Raw genomic sequence first — 27,335 nt, forward strand, 5'->3', positions numbered from 1 at the left:
GATCGTAGCTGCCAATTGTCCACGGCAACCTGGGGGATGGTTTTCTAAAGACAAATATAGATGGAGGTCTGAAGTGATCCATTTTAGAAAGCTGGCAAGTCCCCTGCCGTCTCAGGCAGGACTCATTTACCACCAGACTGAAGTGAGACGTTTTTCAAAATTAAGACATGACAGTCACGTGAAACTACTCCTTTTGCTCCAGAACATCCTTATGTTAACAGACTGAGAGCTTTGAAGATGTTTTACTATGAAAACTCAGGGTGGAGAGTGTAACGGCACAAAAATCTTCTGTCAGCGTGAAATCTCACCTTGGTGCAGATATGTGGCTGAGCTGAGAGCTGTGATTTTTAAATATGGAGGGCCTCAGTGTTACTACAAGCTTAGACGTAGCTTAGACTGGACTTATTTGGCTTATTTTTGTTAACATTAAGAGACAGAGCAATGAAAACCTTTCATTTCCTCATTGCTCAGTTCAAATCTGTGTTCAGATGCCACAGATGATCCATATCCTGCTGCTGGTGTTTGTTAGTTTTATTAGTTTTATTGTATTTTTACTGATCCGTGCATGTTAATCACAGTCTCCTGTGAACTTATGAGTTAGCTGTCAGGAAACCTTGTAGTGCTGCCTTGCTTTACGATGATAAGAGCTAAATTAACACCGTGTTGTTTTGCACACAAAAGTCTCCACGGTTTGGAAATCTGCCCCCTGCACAGTCCTTCGTGTCACGCCCCATGTTCCCAGCTTTGTCCGACTCTCTCGCAGAAACACAGCATGCACACACACAAGCATGGACAATAACACACATCATGCCTTCTCTGGTGCATGGAGCGATTGCCGTAGCGTGATTAATGTCAGACTGTACCGTCACTGTGATCTGAAATTCCCTCACATTTTCTCTCTGGGCTGGGCTTCGCTCTGCTTGCTGAGTTTACTGACATACAGAATAAACTAAAAGGAGCTTTGTGTACTGTTTGCTGCTGAAGGCTGGTGGATTTGACATGGCATTTAGTTTAAGTAGCTGAACTGCTTTTATATTCAACTGGATAGTGGAACAAGTTAAATATAGTATTAGCTTATCTTTTCTCTCTTGCTCTCTTTTTCTCTCTCTTTACAGTATTCACCCAACATGACGATGAGTGTGTGATTTTTTTTTTTTAATCTTTTATTTTATTTTACTTTTTCATCTCCCTTTATCTCAACCTCCCTTTCCCGTCCACCCTGATGCGTCTTGCATTACCCTCCTCCTCTTCCTCCTATTCGTGGATGGTGTGCTGTGCCACACAGCCCCTGGGGATTCCCCTGGAAAGCAGGATTCGCCTCAAGGCCCCCCATCCCACCAACACCTCCAAACTGGGTGTAAGAACATGAAAAGGCCTCCGAGTAGCAGGAAGGATCTCGTCTTCGCCCCGTCGAGGGTCCGAGCGCCGTGAGACCGCGAACCTGCCCCTAGCGTGTCTTTCTCGCATCCGAAACCTGCCCTAGTGGGTGACATCCAGGCCCAAACGAGACGCCCCTTCGCATTCAGCTCCGCCCCGCCGTCACCCTGTTCTCACATCAAGCTGATTAAAACTGACGAGGGCGCGCAGCAGTCCTCCGACCCAGGGCCGAGAGCCCTCATTTCAAAAGCTCTGCTCCTGTGACAGGATTGGTTAAAAAAGATGAACTGATGATGTCATTTTGGGGCGAGAACGGTTTTCATTCAGTGTTTGTATTTTTTGTTGTTGCTGATATTATTGTTCTAATTTTCATAATTGATATCGTTTGACTAATGTAGTTATGATTTCCTGTAAAGGGCACATTTTCTCTCAGCAGCAGCAGCGACGGTGACAGAATAAGCACACGCTTGAAAAATGCACAATGATTTTCTGTTTACGTGATTTGATTTGTTGTTTGTCTCGTTTCTGCCGCCGTCAGCCTCGCGTCACAAACCTCCTTTAATGTTTGTCTCCTAAATGTGTTCCCCAAACTTCACGGGAAGAGTATCTGGGTAACAGAGTTGTGTTTTCAGGTACAGTGTGTCTGTAGATGCACCTGACGATCACACGTCTAACTGTACTGTCTTAAAAAGTAACCCTTCTCCTAGCTTCCTGCTCTTTTGCTGGTAGAAAATGGCTCCGATGACACCCTGACGTGATTGTCAGCTGCCATTTTTAATTCAGAAATTTTGTGAATCCACTCGTCTCCTCTACGGATTGGGTCTTTTCTGTAAATGTAACATATTTAGCTTGTACTGTGTTTTCTTTTCTATCTTTTGTTTTAATTATTTGTTATTTACAAGTCGTCTGTGACTCCTGGAACGTGTTTCCCTACCCTTCATCCTCTTGCTTTGTTTGATTTCACTGTTTTTATGGACTCCAAGTGGCCCCTTTTCTCCTCCCAGGATTCATTCTGGTCCATCCAGCAACTCCTTTTGGGCTGGAAGCAAATGTGGGAGACACTCGTTTGGGTTGAAATCACAAATCCTGCTGGGTCCACCTTCTTAACTGTGCGTTAAATACCTGCCTCTGTGGAGTTCCCATCAGTGAGTCCCACATGTGCGGGATAATGGACCCGTGGGAGCGCTGATGATGGGAGTTGATCGTAAACCATCTAAAGAAGAGGATTACTTGCAATCAATAAGTTTCCATTTTGTTTTTAATTTCAAATGTATGAAATTGATTAAAAAAAATAAAGCCCATAGAATCTGCACACAGAAACGTCAATGTCACACAGTACGCTATTTAATTTGTTTCTGATGAACGCTCGCGGTCACCGGTTCAGAGGGTGAACTGTTTCTTTCAGTTGCTTCGCAGCTGTTTTCAAACCAACGACAACTGAGCAACCAGCGTTGCCTCTATGGGTGGTGGTGATGTACTTCTCAATTTCCTGATATCAATGTGAACAGTTTGTACACAGCGTTAAACAGGGACATCTCCAGGGTCTGGCCGTCGGTGGCCTGGAAATCACTCAGTCCAGTGTTCCTCCTATGTAGTGACACACGCCTCCCGCACCCCTCCCCCCTCCTTCCACACCCCTCACCCTTTGATTTCCCTTTTTGTAAATACTGTATAATGCATTTTGATATCATTGACATGTTTTGATATGTCAGTCACTACCAATGAATACAGCTGAAAGTAAATTATAAATAGATCTGTCCATGTTTTTCATAGTGAAAGGATGCACTGACTATTTGGCTCATGTGGCTAAATTTCTAGAATACAGTAAACATGGCTAAATGTATAGAATACATTGACACGCTTAATGCAGACCATACGCTAAAGGCGTGCGTGGCGGGGAGGACGGGACAGAGAGGAGCAAAGAGCCGCCGCGTCCTCGCTCTGCCCTCCACTCCTCTGTTTTGGTTTTGAAAAATCGTGTGAATAGTTTTTCCAGAAAAATGACAAAAAAGGGCATCTTCTCACAAAAAAAAACATGTGACCTCATATTGCAGTTTTTAATATGAAGGATTTTTATCAATTTAAGAAACTTTTAAAAAGGAAAAAATACTTAAGGAAACCTCATTTTAAATTAAGAAGATCAAAATGTAATACTTATGGGGAAAACTGTGTCCTTTGCTATTCGCTCCTGTAATAGCGTTGTATAGTTTGAAGCTCTCTCACTGATCCTCTCTCAGTCCTCTGTGTATATCGATCGTCGGCCATCTCTGTACTTCTATTGTGATGTATAATACTGTACCATTAGGAAGATTTGCTGGTCGGGCGGAGGGGTTGTATTGAGACGGGGAGGGGTGGGGAATCGGGGTAAGGGCGTTTAACGATTCTCCTGTACCGTTCACGGTCCTTTCTGATGACACGGCAGTATTCAATATGAAGCAGTCTGTCTCTTGGGTTTGCTTTGTATTTCATGGTAGGATAGTTCAGAATCTTGTCTTAGGGACTTAGGCGTCTTGTGTAGGTAATAAAGATGTTCTTTGTATGTTTCTTTATATTGTAAAGTTTCTTTAGACTGAAAGAAAAACAGATAATTTGCTTATCAAAAAAGAAACAATGCATCAATAATAAATGTCATTTGATTTTTCCTTGTTGTTTGACTCTCTCTCCCTCTTAGCGCTCATTTAACTCATCTTCCATATAGTCTCGGGCAATCGCTCTTGAGTCATCCCTCGTTTCTTCATATTTTGCTTCCAACGAGCTGGGCTTTTATCATATTTTGAAATTGCGCTTGAGCAATAGTCCTGCGGGCTTTCTGAAGAATTTTCTACGTTTTTCTTTTGACATTGACTACAGATGATTCATTCAAGAGAATCCAGGCTGTGTTGAAGAATATAGGTGGTCATACCAAATTCTTTAAAGCCTCTTCTGTACTGTATTTCCATCTATGTTTTCTACATGTTTGAATAAGGTGCTGCAGTTATTTCCCATTAACCAAGCCCGAGGGGTGACTCAAGACTTTTGCTTGGTTGTGATGATGTTAATCAGTAAAAACATATTTCCACTGGAAACATCTTTTTCCTGGAAAACTTTACATCAGCATTGTTTATTTGTGTTTGGATGAAACGCATGTCTAGCCATTGTGAATATGTAAATCACAGTTTTAAAATCCTTATTCAGAATAAATCAAAACATTAGAGAGCTGCACACAAAGTCTTCATGTGTAAATTCACCCCTTAAATCACTGATACAAACTGTTTTGTTTTTAATTTAATACATTTTGAGTGTTCTTAGCTTTCAGTGTGTTCATCTGTGTTTTAAACTAGCAAAAATAAGTCATTTTATCATTACAAATAGCAGCTGCAGGCGTACATCGCTGCCTCTGAGGTAAATTATGAATAAGCATGAAACATCCAATAAACGTGCAGGGTCTCAAGGTTAACAGGAAGCAGATCGTGGCGAAGTCAGGTTGATATTGGTATGCAGCGACACATCCAGGTCTCACTGGCTTCATGTTCCCCAACAGCAACCTAACTTCAGCACTGCGAGCTAAAGGAGACTGCTCAGAACCAAAACACGGCTCTTCACAGACAATTTCAGGGTAAGTGTCCGGTTATTTTGATACAGGCTTTTTATTATAAAATCCCTAACTCTGACTCACTCCATCGGGGATCGGTATAAGCAGTGATAAACACTCAGAGACAGTAAAAAAAAATTGCTAATTTAATGCTGACAACTAGCAGCTAGCTAGCTGTACATCCTCGGCTAACGTGTGCTAGCAGCAGCCTGCCATCCGTGTGGGAACACATGACAGCAGGGCAACTTGTTAGAAACTTCTGGAAACGTGTGGTTGGCTTTCTTGCTGTAGAACAACAGTTAACATGTAATGTTGAGGTGAAATCGCATCACGTCACGCTAAAATCGATCAATAATCCCGATCGATTCAGAGCGAAAGCAGGTTTTATTTTAGTGCTGTTAGCCTGTAACAAGCTCAGTGGTGTGTGACTGACAGGGGATCTTTAAACACTGTTTTTGGGCTTTAATCTGAATTGGAATCCGTGTTTTGGGAGGGCACACACATTAAGAGTTAGGCAAAGGATCATTTTTGACGTTGTCTCCCGTCTTTTTTTTTTTTTTTTTACCAGAGGGGTCTGCTAATGACTGACAGAGAGGAGATTATGGAGTCGGATAGCCACGATAATGCGCAATCAGCAAAGAAGAACAGCAAAACGTCGCTGTTGGACAGCGGAGAAGACTTCGAGGTTTTAGATGAGGAAGACATTGACGACGACGAGCCGCCTCCTCTGGAAGATGCCGGGGAAGGGAAGGTGAAACCCACAAATTCAGAAAATGCAAACGCTGACCCCGACCCTACAGGTCAAGTCGATGAATGGCTGGATGTTTTGGGTATGTAGGACCCATGATGTGCTCCACAGCAGTGTAGGCTGTGCTGCACTTTCCTTGATTAGTGATGGGCATTGAGCCTGATATGGACAGTGGTCAGTGTTGTAATACATGTGACCGTGTCTAATTCCAGGTAATGGGCAGTTGAAGAAAAAAGTCCTGAAGGAAGGCGAAGGGCGAGACAGTCGACCACAGAAAGGACAGAATGTGAAAATCCGTCTTAAAACGAGTCTGGTGGACGGGACTTTAGTAGAGGAGAAGCCTGATTTCGCTTTCACTTTGGGAGATGGTGATGTAATCCAGGTAAAGACCTGTTAGATTAGTTTATTAATGCCCTTTGCAGAGGTTTGTGTGTGGAATTTGCACACTTCATGTGTGATTCCTTAATTTTCTCAAGAGAGCTTTTCTCCTTTTCAGGCACTGGATCTGACAGTCCAGCTCATGGCGCTGGGAGAGGAGGCGCTCATCCAGACTGATGCCAAATATGCATATGGTGCCAGAGGAAGGTAAGGAAGTGTTTGAGGCTGTTTTTGCATGTTGTTATTTTTAAACTTTTTGTATCAAAGTTTAATAATGGCCTTCTCACAATGCTAATTCATTTAAAAGTGGGTTTCAGTTCTCTGTCTTGTCCACTTATCTAATGAAGCTTTAGTGACTTTCTGATCACACTTTGGAGAGCACAGGTCTTGGCTTGTACCACCGTTTCTCACAACAGTTTTTAGAGTTAAGTGAGGGTTATCGTGGCCGATAAGGCCGTATCGGCACATAGCTAATATTAGCCGATCTATTGGTGTGGTTCTAGTTAGAGGTTACAAAATGGTTTATAAAGAGCTTTAAATTAACCAATTAAAACAGAGGAATCCTTCTACAATAATGCATAACAATAATAATCTCATAGTGATTTAATATTGTAACAGGAACAGGGAAAACCCAACAATCAAACAACAAAAATCAAAAAGTAATTACCCCCTAAACCTGATAACTGGCTGTTCCACCACCAGGCATTTGTGATGCCTTCAGTGAGTCTTTCACGTCACTGTGGAGGAACTTTAGCCCACTCTTCTTTGCAGAAATGCTTTAATTCAGACACATTGGAGGGTTTTCCAGCATGAACGGCTGTTTAAGGTCCCGCTGAAGCAGTACAGTCTGATTTAAGTCCAGACTTTGACCTGGACACTCCAAAACATTCATTTAGTCTTTCTGAGCCAATCAGAGGTGGACTTGCTGCTGTTTGGATCATTGCTCTGCTGCTTGATTTCGCTTAAGCTTCGGGACATGAAGTGATTTGCGGACATCCTCCTTCTGGTATGGAGCAGAATTCATGGTTTCCTCAGTTACAGCGAGACGTCCTGGAGCAGCAGAGCCCCCCAGACCATCACACTACCACCACTGTGTCCACCTGCTGCTGGGATGTTCTCTTTATGAAACGCTGTTAGTCTGATGCAGATGTAACAGGACTCAAACCTTCCAGAAAGTTCAGCTTCTGTCTCATCAGTCAGAAGATTTTCCCAGGAGTCTCTGGGATCATCCCGCTGTTTGTTGGCAGATGTGAGACGAGCCTTTGTGATCTTCTTGGTCAGCAGTGGTGTTCTCCTTGGACTCTCCCATGAAGGCCATTTTTGCCCAGTCTCTTTCTTATGGTTGAGTCATGACCTCTGGCCTTGTTGTTCTGGTTCTTCTGTGACCTCCTGGGTGTATTTTGGTAGGCTGGTCACTCCTGTGAAGGTTCAGCACCGTTCCCAGTTTCTCCATGTGCGGAAAATGGATCTCACTGTGGTTCACTGGAGTCCCAGAGCCTCAGAAATGTCTCTGTAATCTTTTCCAGACTGATGGATGTCAGTGACTTTGTTTCTCAGCTGTTTCTTTAGATCTTTTAGCCTGCGTCACTTTGTCAGACAGCTTCTATTGAAGTGATTCAGCAGCTCTGACAGTGATCAGGCCACAGTTCATTTATCATTTCACAAGGGGAGCAGTTACTTTTTCACACAGGGCAGGTAGGTTTAGATACCCCCCCCCCCCCCCCCCCCCCCAATTAATTTAATCTGAAGCATTGAAATGTGACAGATATGCAAATAAATAATACATTGGGAAGGGGGAAATACTTTTTTCATGGCACTGCACACCCCGTCATTCCCCACAGAGCTGCAGAGTCACACTGGTTTGTGCAGCTCTCATCTTTCTGATTTTTGTTTATATCGCCCATCTCGAGAGAGACACAGAGAGGCGTTGTTGTCTGCCCGGTAGCTGGTGGCATCTCAAAGAAACGCTTTATTGATGCTGCGCATTCATTAAACCTGAGAGTATTTTTAGACTCGCGAACGCAGCAGTGGTTAATCGTCTGACTGTGGATGTATCTAATTACTGCTTGTAAACTTTAATGTAATGTTTTCAATAGCTGCAGAATACTTTTATATAAGAAAACATAGTAATATCACAATGTAAAAAGTACTCGATGAATGAAAATGCTCTTCCACACTTGTGTGTGTTAATAAAAAAGAGAGGGAGCGAGTGAGAAGAGTGATGCTGTACCCGTCACTGCTGGTCTTCAGTTCGTAAAGAAGTCCATGTTTTTATTTCAGAACATTTTTAGGTTGGTTTTTTTGTTTTTTTGTTTTTTTTCTTCATTTGATTATGTGCGTCTTTGATGCAGTGCTACATTGTGATCATAATGAAGTTCCTAACTTTCATATGAGCTGAAAATTGAAGGAAAGTCGTAGTGCTCCTCTGCACTGCAGGATTTTTCTCTTTTCATTATGTAGAAAAGTGCAGTGGTTTCTTTCCTCGGACCAAACTACCCTTCATTCAGCAGTTTTAATATTGCAGCCAGAGGCTGCTGTTCTGTGGAGATTTTTTATTTTATTTTTTAAGCATCTTTTTAGAAATGTAAGTGATCCATCATCAGGACGCCTAAAGAAATACATCTCCAAACGCTGAAGCAAACCTGGACGGCTCTGTGCACAGGTTAAGCTAATCTCTAATGCAGACTTAAATGTCGATTTAAAAAAAAAAAACGCATCCAAGCACTACATTTTAAAAAGCTAAACCTACTTTTTACTGGACAAAAACGGTTTTTCGTTCTATGCAGGGACATGTGACAGGTCCTGTTTCCTGTGTAATCCAGTGATTGTTGACTTTTACTCTCTTAAACCCTGCCTCTGATTGTTTGTCTTTCCCTTTGTAGTCTTGAACCTGCAGTTCCTGCAAATGCTGAGCTGTCCCTAGAAGTGAATCTGCTGGAAGCTACTGATGCTCCAGACCTGGAGCTGCTACCCCCTGCGGAGAAGATTGCCCTGGCCAGCCAAAAGAGAGAGCGGGGCAATGCCCATTATCAGCGCGGAGACTACGCCTTTGCTGTCAATTCGTATGGCATTGCCCTGCAGATAACGGAGTCTAGTTCTAAAGGTGAGATCTGCCGATGCTCACGTTGACGATGCATTCCTGTAAATTTGGATTTGGCTGTTGTAGTGAAAAGACATTATCAGCTTAACCAGTGTTCCTCTAATGTAATGACGCACCATTTGAATAATAACTTGCACTGTTCTTTTTTTTTTTTTTTTTTTAACTTCTTCTTTTGTTCCTGCTGTAGTTGACATCACCCCCGAGGAGGAAGAGGGGCTTTTGGATGTGAAAGTGAAGTGTCTAAACAACATGGCTGCTTCTCAGCTGAAACTGGACCACTACGATGCAGCGCTCAAGTCCTGCGTGTCAGCACTCGAACACCAGCCAGACAACATAAAGGCACTTTTCCGCATGGGCAAGGTGCGCGTAGCTCTCGTGCTTTCGGTTTCCTTCTGTCAGTAAACTCATTGGTTCTCTTATTCACGGGTACCTGTCTTTGCTTTAGGTGCTGGCCTTGCAAGGTGAATTCACAGACGCCATCCAGACTTTAAGGAAGGCACTTAAACTGGAACCAAGCAACAAGGTATTTTTGGCCATCCATTCTTTCTCTTATCTTTATCAGGGTCCTGCGGGCGGTTGGGTGAGCGCTATCTCAGCTACATGAAGGGAAAGAGGCGGGGTAGACAGGTGGCCAGTCTGTCGCAGGCCTAACACGGAGACAGACGAGCGTTCACACCCACATTCACACCTATGGGCAGTTCAGCATCACCAGTTACTTTGGACTGTGAGGGGAATCCAGAGTACCTGGAGCAACAGTGCTAATCAACATGGCTACATGTTGTGGTGTTGACAAATAACTGTGTTCCTATGGCCAGCAGATGGGGCTATAGGGTAAAGTATCTCTATTTTTAGAGCCAATTGATCAATTTAAGGGGTCCGTCTCCAGATTGTTGATCTGAATAGGTTCTACTCACATCCAGCACATAAAGTGTTTCTGTTCTGCTTATACAGCCGGGTATACGTGGTTCTTTGGCAACGCGAGGCCGCTTGACGAAACTCGTCTAAACGTGTGGGCTTCTTGGATCAGCTGTAAGCTGCAGCAACTTGGTGCTCGTGCCCAGAACTCCCCACTTCAGTCCTACACAAATCTGTCAAACAGCACATGGCCTGCAAACCTCTTTTCAGCCAACACACACAGTGCAAGTATAATGGAGTGTTTCTGTGGCTCGGGTGAATTGCTAAGTTAATGGGCCTTTGAGAGTAGTTGGAGAAATGCAGCTAAATGTCTGATATCTGCAAATCTGAAACAAGTACAGAGGTGTAGCAAATGGAATAAACCAGAGGTATTAAAATGAAACGTACCAAAGCTACATTTAAAAACAAAGTAGATTAAGAAACTGAATCAAACTGGGGGGGGAGAATTCAGATTTCATAAGAGTCATCATTGTGTGTCACCATGTTTCTAATTTGGTGCTATATTTCCCTTTTTAATGCTAAAATATGCCACAAAAACTGAAAAGACTCCTTAAATAACCCGTGTTCTAACAGCAAGAAGCGTCAACAATACCGCGGCACTCTCGTTATAATAAATGAGGCGGTCTTGGACAGGCGCAGGCGTATGAAGTGACAGGATGACGCACTGTCGTCCTCTTCTCTAATAGACACACTGTCTGCTTTTTTCTTCTTCACTGGTGTCAGCCATTCACACCCCCATCTCAAACTCTGATGCGTGAGAGATGATTTTCCTGTCTATTTACTTTTTTTGAAATGACATGTGGATATGACTGGTCCAATTTAGACGGCCTTCGAACGTCTCAGCACAGCATTTGGACACATGTGCTCCTAGAACAGGATGTTTAGTTTACCCTTATCATTTCTCTCAGGGACAAGTTAGTCATCTGTCAGTTTTGTGTCTTTGGTGAGCGGTTGATGGTGCCATTGCGGCGTCTTAGGTGGAAACTGACAAATCCTTTGTGTTGAAACATTTCCACAGACAGAATACACGGTTAAGTGAACATTACTGTAAACTCAATCTTTGATCAGGTTGTTTTACTAAGCAGAAAAAGTTTTTGTGTCTGAAAAAGCTAGTTTGCTTAGTCACTAGCAAGTGACTCATGTAGCAGACCATCCTGGAACAATAACTAGACTCATATCCTGGAATAATTGTCACCATGTGGGCAAAATGATTTCTTGGAAGACAAAAACATGCATACACAAATCAAATTTCATGTTTCACCAGGATTCGATTATGTTAAGTATTTCATCAGTACTGAAAAATATTGGTCGTATTTCTCTTGCAAAGCTGTGTTTTCTGCTTATCGTCGTCCTGACGTACGTGGGACGCAGAAATCGGCACTCCGGCTGCGTGTCCTGCACGTCAGCAGGTGTGCTAGACTGAAGAGCAGCTTTGAATCGTCTAATTGTCTCGCCTGTTGTGTGCAGACGATCCACGCTGAGCTCTCCAAGCTGGTGAAGAAGCACTCGGAGCAGCGGGGAGCAGAGCAGGCCATGTATAAGAAGATGCTCGGTAACCACTCTGATAACAGCAGCACGCAGAAACCACGCGCCAAGTCTTCATGGGTGAGACTGTCGCTAAAACACGGAGTTAAACCTGTGGTTCAGACTTAATCAGTATTACCAATAAAACAGGATGTGGAGTTTTGTTTGTTTGAGCTTTTCAGTGAGTCAACAAATCATTCGACTTGCTTAACATGCACTCTACTTCTGTTTCCCCAGGGTCTCAGCTGGAAGTGGCTTTTTGGCGCCACTGCAGTAGCCATCGGCGGCGTAGCCTTATCTGTTGTCATAGCTGCTAGAAATTGATGCGAACCTGTAGCGACGGCCTGACCAGTCCCACGCAGCGGGCCAGCCGAAACACAAAAGCACATCTGGCAGTGCCTTCTGACCTTTGGTCAAAGGAGGTGGAAATGTCAGTCGGTCAGTTGCCTCTTCGCCGTCACTCTCTCCTCTCTGCTATGTTTGAGAACTTTGTGACAAATTCGACGTCATCGGTAATGATGTAATATGGGAGATGTAATTCCAACCTTGTAAATGTGTAGGTTTAATAATATCTGTCGTTTTGAATCTTTTCTTTTGCTGCCATCGTTTTTCCAGTCTGGTAGTTCAAAGCGATTATCGGAACGCTGAAGCGAAAAGTGTAAAAATAGATTTAAGAAAAAATAAATCAGCTGCTGTGAAATGTTACCATTTGTTGCTATAGTTCAGTGTCAGATTGTGCATTTGAAGTAATATTTATTATGCAAGAGACACAATTTCACTTTCTAATGGCGCACACACGTTTCTAATGATGCTCTACATTGTGCACTACCTCTGTGACCCTTTGTACTGATTCTACACACATACACACTATTATTGAAACACCTGTAGAGCAGTACTGCAGTCTTTGGATATGTTTAAGTTGGTGGGTGTACGCTGAAGTTTGTGGGGGTGCAGAGAGATGGTCTTAAAATTGTGCCCACGTCATTAGGAACTACGAAGGAGCCTGCGAGTGAGAAACGCCTCACGAAGAGTCGCAGGTAACGCAGACACCTCTCCGAAAGCAGAGGGAAAGCAACAATCAGAGGCAGCATACATTATTTAGCACATGACTGCGGGATTACATTTTAAAACCAGGAGATTTATTCATGCTCTGTCATGTGTACCATCATTCAACCGCCAGAAAAAGAGAAATGTAGATGTATATAATATATATTTTCCCCTAATTGAGATGCAGTTTTTCCCTTTAAAGTGACAGCAGAGTACGGTACAGGTAATTTCTCAGCAGATGGGTGAAAGTGGAGTTTATTTTTCATTTTCAGTAAATTATACCTCAGTATCACAATTAAGACCAAATGTTGAAGGATGATTCTCTGAAGGCCATGTTGAGTGCGTGCGTGGGTTTGTTTTTTTTCCACCTTTGTAATATTTTTGTGTAGTTTGCCTTAAATTAAGTTCCATTTGGTGTTAATTTATTTTACTGCTTTCCTACCTAGAGTAAATGCGACTCCAGTAAATCTGTGCTTTCATCAGAGTAGCTGGTAGCCGCATCGACTCGTAACACTTGGTGATTAAAGTAATTATGCCATTCCATGCATTTGTTAATTTTGTATTGATCCCAATAAAACATGTCGGTCATGAGACTACGGTTTCCTTTGTGTCACTTTCTGCAGTTGTGTTTCACAGATATCGACTGTTGCACTGATTCATAAAAGGACCGCAGCTGCTCTGCTGCATCCATGTCTTTTAATAGAGAACGTGGAGAACATGCTCCAGATCATCTGCCTGTTTTCTTCTGCTTTTCTAAGTCAGTCATAGTTGGGCAGCTCCATTCTGAGGTTCCCCTTAGCATCTCCTCCTATCCAAGCATCTTACTTCGTCACACCAGCCCTCTGCATGTTCTCCTTCCCTACATCCATGATCCTCCTCTGGGCTGATCTTTTCCTCCTGCCTGGCAGCTACATCTTTATCATCCTCTGTCCAGGATATCCACTCTCCTTCCTTTGTACATGTGCAAACCACCTCATCTCTCTGACTCTGAGCTGTCCCTCTGTTGGACTTATTTCCTGTACTTCTTTCATCACAGCAGCTCTCTACCAGCTTATAAACCAAAATCACCCTGCTTACACTCACTTCTATACCTCTCTTGTGCTGATCCGCCTCCCAATCACACACAGGTATTCTCTCTTGTTCTTGACTTTTATTCCGCTTCTCTCCGGTACATACCTCCACCTGCTCCTTGTACATGTCCTGCACCTCTCTCACATACAGTCACTCCTGACTTCCTCATGCAGGATCACACTGCATGAGGACACTCATCTCCTCTCCAAGACATGGTGAAGCTCCTTCTCGATCAACACATCTGGAGTGCTCGTTCTCAGCATGAAGCCAAAACATCACAGAGACAGTTAAATGAATTAAATCAGAGATAGAGTCACTGTCCATGTTTTATTGGTTTACAAGCGGACATTCTCGGGTGTTGTGACTATACCCAAACCATCATGGTGTGTGTGTTCTTGCCTTCAGACATTGACGTTTCGCTGACGTAATCTGATGACCTATCGTTTCCCTCTACCTACGCGTTTCTGCTGGGCAGTGCTGGCTCATATAGTCAGTGTATATTTTTCAGTCGTTAATAAAATGACATAATTACAAAATATCCAGGAAAAAAAGATCAAAGTCATCTAAAATATCAATTAGTTTTAAGTGTTCAAAATATTGAAACAATTTAACATCGCTCAGTTACCAAACTTATAAAAGCAACACAGGTGTGACGCTGTAAAGTGTCATCATCATCATCAATATCATCGTCGTCGTCGTCGTTATTATTTCTGAGCAGACACTCGGGCTTTGCCCACGGGGCTTCCTCGCTCCCCGGTTCGTTGCTGCATATTCATTGAAAAGCACCGGGACTTCTCGGTTTACGGCAGAGCGCGTCCGTGCGCGTGGTGGTGGGAGCGAGAGCAAGATGGCGGCGCTGAAGGAGGAGCAGTGTTACGGACTGTCCTGTGGAAGAGTGAGCAACGGCAGCAATGTCTCCGTGTTTCACGTCAAACTCACTGACAGCGCGCTGAAGGCGTTCGAAGCCTACCAGAGCAGCAGGGTAAGCGGCGCCTTTTCGGTTCCGTGCCGTCCCGGTCGGCTCCCGAAGTCCGTGCTGGCGGCTGTGACAGGCGGAGGGAGGTCGGTCCCCGCTCCGCCTGCCTTCACGCTGAGGTCCACGGCCGGTTCGGTTTGATGAGCGTGTAGTTTAGCGAGCCCCGGCTGTGGCCGGGTGCTCGGTGGGTTTTCCGTGTTTTTGTAGCTACACCCAGACACCCCTCACTCCAGCCCGGTGCCACTGGACCCGCAGCCCGCTTACTTCATCGCGTTGTTTCAGCCTCTCTGTGTAAACTTGGTATCGGCCACTTGTCTTGCTTAAATACGTCTTTTATAACGTAGAAGAATTATCAGTGAAAATTAGTCATTTATGGCGCGTGTACAGATGTTTCCAGAAAGTTTGGTACCCCTGTCATTTCTCTCCTGTTTTTTTTTTGGGGGGGGGAAGTGGGGTGGTGGTGGGGGCAAACCTTGCTAGCTAAACTAGCCATCAAACTGCCCACACATGAGGGTGTCTGGTGCCGTCGGTTATCTGAGCCCTGTCCGCTCACTTTAAGCTGTTACCTCTCTCAAAGCCTTGGCTCGGCAGTGAATACTTTGAAAAAGCACTCGGTATTCATGCGAAACATGGGCATTTTTTTTACCCAACCCCCCTCCTCACATCCAGTAAATGCTCATCATGTTCAGTTTACAGCTTTAGACATTGTCTGAAGTTACTGGACACTAGATTCAGCTCGTGGGTTTCTGGGTTGCTTTTTGCTCTTACTCGGCTTCTTGTGTCCACAGCTTTAAGTCTGATGGTGGCCATCTAACGTTTCAGCTTCTATAAATATTTGACAGGGAAAAGCTGACAGGCCAGGAGGAAAGGGCCTTATCTCCAGCTTCAGTGGCTGTGTATAGCAGGACTGCAGCTGACAATCCACAACAGTAAACTGTGACAGGTAACTGGGTGGCCACTAGTTGTAGGAAGAGGTCTGCCTAATCAAATACAAGGCACATGGAAGGAATGAGCATTAGAAGGTATCTGTGATGGTTATATTAGGAAATGATGATCATTTAGGACTTTGGTGTTGTGATTTAGAGATCTGTTAGCAGTGCATTTGGCCACAATTTTATCAAAACACATGCCATGTGAGCTTTCTTACGTTACCCGCTGAAAACGTGCCATACCGATTGTCCACTGCTGTTACCAGCCTGACTGCTTCCCATGAAAACTTTCATCATCTGGCATCTGCCTCCAGTCTCGTGAAGGAGGCAGAAACTTATTATTATCTCGCAGATCTTAAGCTTTAGCGTTTAATCATGCCTTCCTGATATTTCCCAGGGGTGCAGGTTAGAAAAACAAAACTTTAAGGTGAGAGTTCATTGCAGATATGAATATGTTAGATTAGTCAAGCAAATTGTTAAAACTGTGGAACACTTGGTATTTATTTGGCAGAAAGGCTAAATTAACTGATTATTATGGTTATCGATGGGTGAACCTGCCAGAAAATATCTGGCAATTTATTTGATTTTTAACTTTTTATCGGTCAGAGTAAATTAAACCATTAATCTAAGAAAATGCTCTCCTCACAGCTCCGTCTGTGTCCTGTGCCTGTTCCACGGTGGATGTCAAACTCTTCTGTTTGACAACCAAGATAAATTTTCCACATGTATTTTTCCCAATAACATGACTCTATAACCCACCAGTGGGGAGAACCGCTGCCCTTCTAGTACGTTCGTTGGCCAGATGAACGTTATGGCAGTTTTCTATGAGCTGTGGGAGGTCACAGAGTGCCATTGCTTACTGATTTGGTAACACTGTCTTAACTGTGGGACTAGAAATTCCCTTAGGAGGCAGCTGGTTGTTGCTACCTCCCGAAATGGGCTCCAAACACTGAACTGGCAGAGCTTTGAGGATAAACTGCTGCTCATCCAATCTGCAAAGGCTCAAATTTGCATTAAACGACTCAGAGTACACAGGAAATTGGTCAGCTGGAAGTTTCCTTTGATAACATGGATGTCAGAGGAATTGAAAACTTGTTTCACAATCCAGAAGATGCTCTCCTGAAAGTGGCCCTTGAACTGACGTGCAGACGTGTTGCTAAACTCGTATAGCTCATTGTGAGATTATCCTGACCTCTTTCCCTGTTATTTGACTTAACCCTTACTCACAGTTTGAATGACTGTGCTACTGACTAATCAGATGTGTGGACGATATAGAGAAGTGAATGGTTTTGGAGTAGTAAGGTGATAGAAACTTTGCTGCCTCATTGTGGGGATGTTGACTCTTGGCGGGCTCAACGGTTCATGATTCGCATTCAAACTTTTTGTGTTGAGCGGCATCTCTGAGGTCGGCAGGTTCTGAGCTCTTGCTTAGTTTTGGGATTGCTATATGCCAATAAGCACAGGACTGCAGAGGCAGTTAAGCACTGTTTTTATGACTTCAACAGGTTCATTGGACAGATGATGAGAGATTATTAAACCACCCATGTGACACAGAACAGTCCTGCATAGGTGTGCACGTGTGTCCTCTAAAGAAGATAATCAGTCTTATAATGTTAGTAATGTTGGTGTCTGCTGTGTTAATTACACAAATGAGAGCTTTACATATTTAAAAGCACTGGAATGAAATCCAAACAAAGGCTAACACTGGGGCTCAGGAGCGGTGCTCTTCTCAACTGAAGACCCTGCCTTCCTACATTCACATGCCATAAATTGTGGTGAGAGTTGTTGGACTGACGTCAGTTTGGGGATTCTTATTTGCCTGTGGTTGGCTGTTATCAGTTTTCATTAGGTCATAAATATAAGAACTCTGCCTTCATTTGAATAAAAAGAAATCAACAGGATCATCTGAGACTGAAGCTATGTGCAGTTTACGCTCCCTTTGGTCCGTATGGTCCATCTCTGCTGTTGTTTCTCAGAAACATCCCTATCACTCATGCCACTGCCTCAAACCTGAGCCTAAATTGCCTTCATTGTTGCTTTTTCCCCCCTTAGAGTTCCTGATTGTTCTAACATTGGCTGGCACCCAACTGCTGGGGTGAGCTGGTAGAGGAAGAGAGGTGAACTCTTAATTGTGTCATAGTGAAGTCACTACACGCTTTGCTTTGTGGGAGAGCAAGAAATTTTTAAAGGCTTATTGATCACATTCCTCTGTAAGCTAACAAAATACAAAACACGGGACCAGACGGAAAGCTGATTCAGTTCATTTAGATGCTGTATTAGTCTAATAAAGCATGTCTTGTTGCACTGCTGGCTGAATGAGACGTGACTGTCAGCTGGGGGTTTTTCTTGGTACGTCTGAGGACATGGTGAACTGGAGCTTCTGCTACGGGACTGCCAGCAGAGACTCACTCGCTTTTTTTTTTCTTCCTACTAGCTGTGACATAAGCAAGGAAATGAGTAAGGCTACCCGGCATCACTGAGCTGAAGGTTATGGAGAGTACAGATAAGTTTTGAATTATGTCTGCATGACTTTTATAGCACAGTACTAGGAAAAAACAGCTTGACTAGTGTGCTGAAATAGTACTTGGGGGTTTTAGGTTTTTTTCCTATCTCAAAAGATCTAAAACTTAACATGTCCATCCATCAAAGAGACAGCCTTTTGTCCAGAAGCCCCCATACAGGTGCGTGCTCTCTCATGCACACAGACCCAACTCACACCTCTGTTTTGACAATAGAAATGCCCAATTGACCTTCGTCTTAAAGACAAACTCACTTCTAATTCACTTTTACACCACTGTCATGAGGTGTAATGACTTGAAGACTTTCACACAGTATCTGCACAGGGAACCAAGCTTCGTTCGGTAATGATAGATTTTACAAACATTTGGCATGATAATAACTTAAACCAGGAATACTGGTGAGGGGTAGCTAGTCCCAGTGGTATTGACAAGTTATTTGTGTTGTAGTGAGAGGAAAAGAATGAATTTTGTATTCATGAGGACAAACATCAGTGCTGGCATCAGTCCCGTGATGATCTATGGTCTGGATTTATGTGCAGTATATTCCACATTTTATTCGCTTGAAGTCCTGAACTTTATAAAGAGTTGTATGAGATGTGAGTGCGCTCCGTTAAGTCTAGTTCTTCATAACCTAAAGTGGCATTTGTCTGATACGTGTAACCGAAAGCATGTTTTGCCTTCGGAATTGTCAGGATAGAAAGTTGTTGAATTGCTCAAATTGTTGTCCAGAGCTTAAATTTCTTCTCTAGATAAAGAACTTTTGAGTTTCTCCATCATGGGTGAAAAATTGACACCCTTTCTGTTGTTTTTCATCTGTGAGCATAAGTTTTAACAGTGACAAATTCTGAATTAAAGCACTTGTATCTAAGGAAGTTGTAAGTAAGCTGGGGGCTTGGCCACCTAACCCCGTCTCAGACCTTATGGGAACGGTAGGGGAGGTAACAGAACCTGGGTGGGGATTTTGTTGCATGAATCCAGTTGGCTAATGCCAGCGCTACGGTTATTTAAGGAATGCTTACTCCTCAGTTTCAGCAGAGCATGGGACACTGCAAGAGATGACCATAACCACTAAGGCCAAATACGACTCTAAATGTCATGGTGTTCCTGTGCCCTGTGGCAAGGTTACCACAAGTGACAATGTCTCCATGACCTGGTATGTCCTTTCCAAGAGCTCAGTCAGTGCATGGGTCATGGTTTGGTCTTTTAATTTTTAATCATACGTGGAGCATCATAAATGCTTAAAATAGGCACAAATGAGTAGTGTGACTGTGGCGCCAGAACAAATTATATGCACATTTGAGTTTTATTCACACATAACCTTCGTTTTTAAAGGTGTTACTTCGCTCAGTGGGTTGTAGCGATAAAGAATAAATGCCCAGACGTAATACATGAAAGACTGCTTCATCAATTCAGAAAACCTGAATTAGGCTGGACCTTGAAGAAATATCTGCCAATTCAATGCAGGCTTTTCCACATTTGAAAAGACTGAGTTTGAAAGGAGATTCCTCTTTTATGTTCACGTCTATCCTTGTGTGTGTTTCTACCTCAGAAAGCAGGTTGGAACACACACAATAATTATTCTCGTGTTGGACCTCCGATGCTGTTGGAGTAAGAAAACTGAATTTTTCCATCTGTAGGGTGTCAATGTAGCTCAACTACATACACTGGACAGTGATTACACTTTGCATGTGCTAGCTCAAAGATCAGGTCACACAGATTAAAATTAACAGGCTTCACAGTAGGGGTGCAACAATACTCGTATCGATATTGAACCGTTCGATACAGTGCTTTCGGTTCGGTACGCATATGTATTGAACAATACAAATTTTTTTATTTATTTTATCAACTTTTCTTCTGACGATGCTGTCTGTGTTGAGCGCTCAGTGGATCTGCGTTCGACTACTCTGCCTAGGCTGCACTGTCGAGTGCAGATCCACTGAGCGGAGCGCAAGCTAGCAAGACAGAAGCTAAGCTGCCTCAACGCTACCTGAAACTGAACCTCCCCCACCCTAATTCAGATCTGGTGTTTGGAACGATCTTGGTTTTCATGTGAAGCATGACCCTGATGGTAAGCACGTCATGGACAAAAGTAAAACAGTATGTCGGATGTGCCACGCAATGCTCAATTGGTGGGAACTAGTGCGTTAGCGCACTTAGCTTGTTAACATGTTGACGCCGTCCAGCCCCACGCACGGGGCAATCCGCGGTAACTCGTTAAAGGAGATTTGCCACGTTATGGCGTTAATGTAATTTTAACGAGATTAACGCTGACAGCACTAGTGGGAACACAACGAATATCACTGCACATTTACGCCGACATCATCCTAGTGCAAAAGACAAGTGGAAGCAGACAAAAACAACAAGCACATGATTCTCCTTATGGGGACCTAATATGTTTAATATGCTGCTGAGTATATAGCCCAGAAGAAGCGTATAGTATAGCTTTTATTTTGGAAAGAGCCATTTCTCTGTAATAAACTCTTTTCTAAAGATGAGTGATTTCTCGGTCAGATAGATTTATTTTTTTATTTTGTTGTTTCAGCAACATTAAATTTAGAAACTGTACTTTTGAGTTAAAATATATATTTATAATTTTAATAAATGACAAATTAAAAAGGCATAACCATTTTTTTTTTTTTTTTTTTGTATCGAAAAAATATCGAACCGTGACACCAAAATATTGAACCAAACCGTGAATTTTGTGTATCGTTGCACCCCTACTGCACAGTTCACAGGTCGGTTGCACAAATGAGGTACATTCATTTCTTACACTTTTTTTTTTTTTTTTTTTTTTTTTTTTTTAATTTAAATAAGTAGCTCTGAGCTACCTCCCACCATCATTGCTACTTCCCAAACTCAATATATTACTGTAAGATCACGGACAGATTACTTTTAAAAGCCAGGAAACGAAGAACAGTGCAAATGTGGTTTGCATGGCAGTGGTTAAGTTGTCACAAAGCTGTACGGAGGGTTGTCCAGCTGTTTTTACTCTTCACCAATGATGCAGCATTATTAAAAACATGTATTGAATGTACTGCACACAGATGTGGTCAAGATAGTGTGCTGAAGTTCAAACTGGGTGTACTACGTGTTAAGCATAATACTACCTGAGTCCTACGCGTAACACGCAACGTGTACGGGCAATTTTGACAAATAAAGGATTAATTGATTGGATCCAAATGGGTGGAAATGTGATTTAAGTGACTGTGAACATGGTTGCTGGTGCCAGATGGGCTGGTCTGAGTATGGTTGAATCTCTGCCACAAAGGCCTGTCTCAACATAAAACACGGTACAAGCTAGTATTTGCAAGGTATACCAAATAAAGTGTCCAGTGAGTGTACAGCTGTGCATTTTCTAAGTGAAGTATTGCGGAACCATGGTGATTTGTATAGCTGTCTGTTTGGAGTTCTATGAGATCCCCTCAAAACTGCGCATCTGCATTAATCCCTGGATTCCTGCTTGGAAATTGTAAAACTTCTCAAACAAAGCTGGAAGCCCGCCTCTCATCACCAGTAATGATCCATTGTACAAATTCAGGTCAGTGTGAAAGAGAAGTTGAAGTTCGTGGTGAAATAGAGGTCACAGCCCAAGTGGTCATAAAGGGATTTCCAGGGATCTAAAAATATCACCCAGGCTGGAAAACTGTCAGGAAATGCCAGAGGCGATGACCTTAAACGTGAGAATTACCACGTTTTTACCATTTTAATTTTTGTAGACCTGTTCTCTGAACTCCCTGCACACTGGTACTATAATCACCGTTGGTTCCATATTTCATAGTGTTCAATTTGCAACACTATTATCATAAGATTTCATTAACTTACTGCAGGAAGCTCTCTTATTGCTACACTAGTAATCTCAGTATTTAAAAAAATCTAACATGTGGTTTGTTGCTGGCTGTATCAACATGGTGTGAGATGCGGCGACCAGTCTTCAGCACAACCTGAGTGTTCATATTGTTGCACTAATTAAAAAGTCCAGCTACTACTAATGATCCTGTTTATTTAAAAAAAAAAAAAAAAAAAAAAATCTTAGTTATCAGTCCAGGGAATTCAGCCCAGCTTAATGGTCTTAAGTGTGTAAAAGGTTTATAATGACAAATGAAACATTTTCTGCATAATTGGTAAACTTACTGTTTTGCCCATTTGCTTGTTTTTGCTCTTCTGGAGCCTCTGAATGCCTGCTGAGTCTCCACTTTCACATCACTTTTGTCAAGGCCTTAGAAGAAGAAGACTATTTGAAGAACTTCTATTAAGATCTTAAATGAGTTTAGTTTGTTTTGCTCACTTCAGTTTTCAGAGAAATGTCTCTCTTTGTAATGAGACTGCTTTCTGTTTTTATACTCAAGTTTTACATGCATGTAGTAATTAAACAGAGAATAAAAGCTTAGGGTGACACAAGGCGTAGTCTTGTGTTTTGTTTTGTTTTTAAATTGTTGTGCCATAAGCGTATGTTTAAAAAAAACAAAAAAAAAAACCTGTCGGATGCCATGTGCAGATTATGTGTGCACCATTTCTTTGTTGCAGGGCTAAAGTAATGCTTCAATTCAAGCACGCGATCAAAAGAAGCTCTGAATCAAAAGATGGAAAACTTAAAACCCTTCAAAGGGTTTCCTTCTAGAGGTGAAGATCTTACAGTAAATGGAACACAGAGTTAGCCCAATTATACGTGTGTGCTATTGTGCTGCCACGTCTATTTTCAGGGTTTAGACACGCAAAAGAAGCACTGCAGAAATGCACGCACACTTCGTATTATGACTAGGAACACCCAGTACCAGTTTACCCCTGCAGAGTACATGGCACATAGTGCTCTTTCCACCTCTGAAATCCTAGACAGGTGGAGCACCTTAAAAGTGTGACAGTGATGCAACTAAACACCTGACTGCAGTCCTACCCATGGGGATTTAGTCCTGGCTATTCCTGTGCACATTCACAACCAAACAAAGACATGCCTTTACTTCCCCTGCAGTCTGCATTGTTGGAGAGTTGCACTTGTGTAACTAATCAAATTCACATAGTTTCTGCGTTAATCTGAGTGGTAATTTCCTGTGTGCCATCTAGTTTTTGACCCTGTCACATTAATAGTCAGGAACCCCTTTAGATTTTTGTTATTAAGCTTTTAAAAAGATTGTGGCCAAGCAGGCTAATGATGTGTTTAATGAAATGTTTGGTAACTCTGAGCAAGGTTTGATTAGGAAATACCAAAATCTCACTAACAAGATCTTAAAAGCTCAGGTCAGGGTTTACTGTTGTTTTTCCTTTTAAGGAGGACAATTGCAAATTATAAGCATGCTGAGGACTTCTCACTGAATAAATATCTGAACTGATCATTGACAAATTGGATAACTTCTGAGGATGTCTAATGCAGTCAAAAGCTGTGGCGTCAATAAAAGGAGCTAAGCCTTCTTTACCCCAACTCTTAATTTGCAATTACTTGATCTAATGTTTGGAAATCAGATTTGAAAAGATGTTTTTCATGAATTGTTTTTCACATAGTGTCTGATACTCCCTAACTGTTGGATGTAAACATTGCATAATGTATGAGAGACTCCATTCTGACTGAGTAATACTCTGATGCAGTGCAAAACGGAGCTGTACTAAAATCAGGTGTGCCCCAGTTGAGGTTATAACATAAAAAGCGTTTGACCTCCTCCCCCTCCTCTTTCTTTAGAAATGAGCACATGTGGTTAGATTTGAACACTTTTCTGCAGTGACTGATGAGGTGTGAAGACAGGCAAAAGTTAGTCCGTGTTCTGCTTCTCTGCACGTCCAAAACAGAAGCGGCGGTAATGTGAAGTAGCACTCCGTTAGCGATGTATTGTGTTTGTGTTGTGGATGTGGATGTCGCTTCAAAGCTGGCCATCAATCGTACGTTACAGTTGAAAAGGACTCGTTCTACATTCTTTTTGAAAATCAAGTTTTAAATCATCATTAGCTTTTTTTTTTTTTTAATACTATAGGGGGAAAATAAGCACTCAGAAGTTAAGCTTTCATTTTGACAGATTTTTAGATTTTTAGTTTCTTCATTAGCTCTTTGGCACCAAGTCCCTGCTGGTCCTCATTTCCTTGCTAGTAGGCACTGTGTGGGGACATCCGCATGCTCAGTCTGAGGCCAGGAGCTGTACTGTGTCCCCAAGGTTAGCTCTGTGGAACGTTCTGGGCTCAGGTCCCAGAGAATAGTGACATGTCAGCAGCCCATTCAAACGAACAGGCTGAGGGTAGCAGTATGTTAGCATTGCTGGGAGGGGGAGGGCATAGGGTGCTAAAACTGGTGCTGCGTTAAACATTGCAGGGGGGAGACCGGGGAGCCTGGCTCCATGAAAGGTGTGGTGTCCCCGGATAGGCTGTGCTTTTTTATTTTCTTTTTTTCCCCCTCTCTTCTTCCTTTCTTTTGGTTTCTAATATTATGAGTTTAGTACAGTATAATCAATCAATCAATCAATCAATCTTTATTTATGAAGCACTTTTCATACAGAAAAAATGTAGCACAAAGTGCTTTACATAGTTAAAAGCAGCCCACCCCACCCTCCAACTCACTCCCCACACTCTCAATACACATATATCCCCCCACCCCCACCCACACACACATACACACACGCGCACACTTAAAGAGTAAAAATTGGGCTGGGCTCGCATGAGCCAAGTGAGGAAACATAACAGAGAGCCGTCTGCACCGGGAGCCGGTCACAGACCGCAGCCTCCGGGCTGGGCACACAGCCGGAGGGAGGCAAAGGAGCCCCCCAACCAGGCTGAGAGGACCCCAGAGACCCAGCAGCCACGGTCAATAACAGCCCCGGTGCAGAGAGCGCCCTCCGAGGAAACACTGGAGATATGACGCAATAAGATGTATACAGGGTAAAATGATAAAATAAATAAGAACAGGATACAATATAAATATAAATAGAGTAAGAAGATTAAAAAATGAATAAGAATAAAATCAAGAAATATTAGGTAAATCCTAAATTAATAATAGAATAACAGGATAGAATAAATAAGCATAAAAAATAAATAAACGCTAAGTAAAAGCTAAATTAAAAAGGTGGGTCTTGAGCCTGTTCTTAAAAACATGTACGTTCTCTGCGGCCCTGAGCTCCTCCGGCAGGCTGTTCCACAGACGAGGACCATACCACTGAAAAGCTGCCTCTCCGTGAGTATGTGTCCTGACTTTAGGGACTATCAAAAGGCCAGTACCAGAGGACCTCAGGGTCCGCGAGGGTTCGTATGGTAAAAGCAGATCTGAGAGATAAGAAGGCCCAAGACCATTAAGACATTTAAAAACCAATAAAAGAACTTTAAAATCGATCCTGAAACACACGGGGAGCCAGTGCAGCGATTCTAAAACCGGTGTAATGTGGGCCCGCCCTCTGGTCTTCGTCAGCACACGAGCTGCCGAGTTTTGCAAGAGTTGTAAAGTTGAAATATTCTTCTTAGGAAGACCAGAGAGCAGGGCATTACAGTAATCAATGCGACTGGTAATAAAAGCATGCATCAGCATCTCCGTGTTGGCCCGAGAGAGAATAGGGCGGACTCTGGCTATATTTTTTAGATGATAAAATCCAATTTTGGTTGCATGTTTAACATGTGGGATAAAACCAAGCTCAGAGTCAAAAATAACACCCAGGTTTTTCACTTGTAGCGAAGGACATAGTGAAAATGCCTCTAATTTAGACAAGAGTTTCTCTCTCTGAGCCTCAGGACCGACAATTAAAACTTCAGTTTTGTCCTGGTTAAGCTGTAAAAAGTTTTCTGCCATCCAAGATCTTATATCCAAGATACAGTTAAAAAGGGCATCCATTGGTCTGGTGTCATCAGGAGACACGGAGATGTACAGCTGCGTGTCATCAGCGTAACTGTGGAAGTTCACTCCATGCCTCCTGATGACACTGCCGAGAGGCAACATATACAAATTAAAAAGTACAGGGCCTAGAACCGACCCTTGATGGCACACCACATGTCATTTTATGGATCTTAGAGGAGCATGTATCCATACTCACCATAAAAGATCTGTCAGAGAGATAGGAAGTGAACCAGTTGTGTACAGCACCAGAGAGGCCCACCATGTGTTTTAGTCTGTTTAAAAGAATAGCGTGGTCTACTGTATCAAAGGCTGCGCTTAGATCCAGTAGCACCAGGACTGAGAGCTTTTGGGCGTCCCAGTTACATCTAAGATCATTTAAAACCTTTAGGAGAGCAGTCTCTGTGCTGTGGTTCACCCTAAATCCAGACTGGAATATCTTCAGGATCTGTCTATCATTGAGAAAATCAGTAATCTGAGTAAAAACAAGTTTTTCTAAGACTTTACTTAAAAATGGTAAGTTGGATACAGGTCTGTAGTTATTAAAATCATTACAATCCAAATTGCTCTTCTTCAGAAGGGGCCTCACCACCGCCGTTTTAAAGGCAGCAGGGAAGACACCCAACTGAAGAAAGCAATTCATCATGTATAAAAGCTCAGCCTCAAAAAATCCATAAAGTGTTTTAAAGCGTGAAGAAGGAATTGGATCTAAAAGACATGTGGTGGGTCTCACTGTGGAGAAAACCTTCTGAAAGTTCTCAGCATTAACCAGGACAAAGCTGTCCAGTGTCTCCTCAGGTACAATCGAGCCCTGAGATGTGTTTACAATCATATCGCGATTAGATAAAATATCAGATCTGATGGCGCTGATCTTTCCCCTGAAGTGGTCTGCAAACTGCTCACAGAGCGAGTCTGTGGGGGTTCTTTTGGAGCTTTTAAAATCAGGGTTAAATAAATGATCTATGGTGGAAAAGAGGACCTTGGGATTATTTTTGTTAATACTGATTATTTTGGCGAAGTATGAATTTCTTGACTTCCTTAATGTATTATTGTACATTTTAAGTTGCTCGGAAAATATTTGATGGTTGATATTATTTTTATTTTTCCTCCATCTCCTTTCTGCTGCCCTGCAATTTCTTTTGAGTTTAAGCAGAGTTGCTTTGCCAGGATTACTTCGCTTCATTCCCTTTGTTCCGCAACAAAGTCTTTAACTTCAAATAATAGAACTAGAGTCTCTGAGACACTGCTGCTTCAAGTAGCAGTCTTTCTTTTTCTTTTTTTCTTTTTTTTACAGTGCATTATGTTTAATTAGTAAACAGTGAACACACAGCGAGGTTAAGCTAGGCTTTTAAAGCTGTTACCAGAAACCAGTTCTGGAAAGACTGCAT

General features: G+C 42.6%; 3 protein-coding genes across 4 annotated transcripts in view; all 3 read left to right on the forward strand.

Moving 5' to 3' along the window:
- ssbp4 (single stranded DNA binding protein 4) overlaps positions 1–4,018 on the forward strand; it is an 89,556-nt gene extending 85,538 nt beyond the window's left edge. Inside the window, exon 17 of one of the 2 annotated variants that reach the window (XM_085264233.1) lies at positions 1,116–4,018. In XM_085264233.1, coding sequence (XP_085120359.1) covers positions 1,116–1,145 — 30 coding nt within the window. In that variant the 3' untranslated portion in view covers positions 1,146–4,018. The remainder of the gene's footprint in view (positions 1–1,115) is intronic. The other variant, XM_085264234.1, reaches the window with a different exon arrangement.
- Positions 4,019–4,826: 808 nt separating this feature from the next.
- fkbp8 (FKBP prolyl isomerase 8) lies at positions 4,827–13,254 on the forward strand. Its single transcript, XM_085265411.1, has 9 exons — positions 4,827–4,972; positions 5,517–5,778; positions 5,909–6,078; positions 6,193–6,281; positions 8,957–9,177; positions 9,362–9,534; positions 9,620–9,697; positions 11,557–11,694; positions 11,851–13,254. The coding sequence occupies exons 2-9, from the start codon at positions 5,529–5,531 to the stop codon at positions 11,935–11,937; spliced, it is 1,206 nt and encodes a 401-aa protein (XP_085121537.1). The 5' UTR covers positions 4,827–4,972; positions 5,517–5,528; the 3' UTR covers positions 11,938–13,254.
- A 1,213-nt stretch (positions 13,255–14,467) lies between these two features.
- The window catches only part of ell (elongation factor RNA polymerase II), a 37,124-nt gene continuing 24,256 nt past the window's right edge, over positions 14,468–27,335 (forward strand). The window contains exon 1 of the mRNA XM_085264431.1: positions 14,468–14,713. Within this exon, the coding sequence (XP_085120557.1) occupies positions 14,579–14,713 (135 nt within the window). The 5' untranslated portion in view covers positions 14,468–14,578. The remainder of the gene's footprint in view (positions 14,714–27,335) is intronic.

This window comes from Mchenga conophoros, linkage group LG23, assembly GCF_057382185.1.
Source record: "Mchenga conophoros isolate Kocher_MC1m ecotype Shallow Benthic linkage group LG23, M_conophoros_male_GT1.1, whole genome shotgun sequence".
NCBI classification, from domain to species: domain Eukaryota; kingdom Metazoa; phylum Chordata; class Actinopteri; order Cichliformes; family Cichlidae; genus Mchenga; species Mchenga conophoros.

Excerpts from the sequence above, each read along its gene's own strand:
- fkbp8 (XM_085265411.1), top strand. The coding sequence starts at position 5,529 with ATGACTGACAGAGAGGAGATTATGGAGTCGGATAGCCACGATAATGCG. Across the intron at positions 6,282-8,956 it reads GCATATGGTGCCAGAGGAAG|TCTTGAACCTGCAGTTCCTG; the intron begins GTAAGGAAGTGT and ends TTCCCTTTGTAG. Across the intron at positions 9,698-11,556 it reads AACTGGAACCAAGCAACAAG|ACGATCCACGCTGAGCTCTC; the intron begins GTATTTTTGGCC and ends TGTTGTGTGCAG.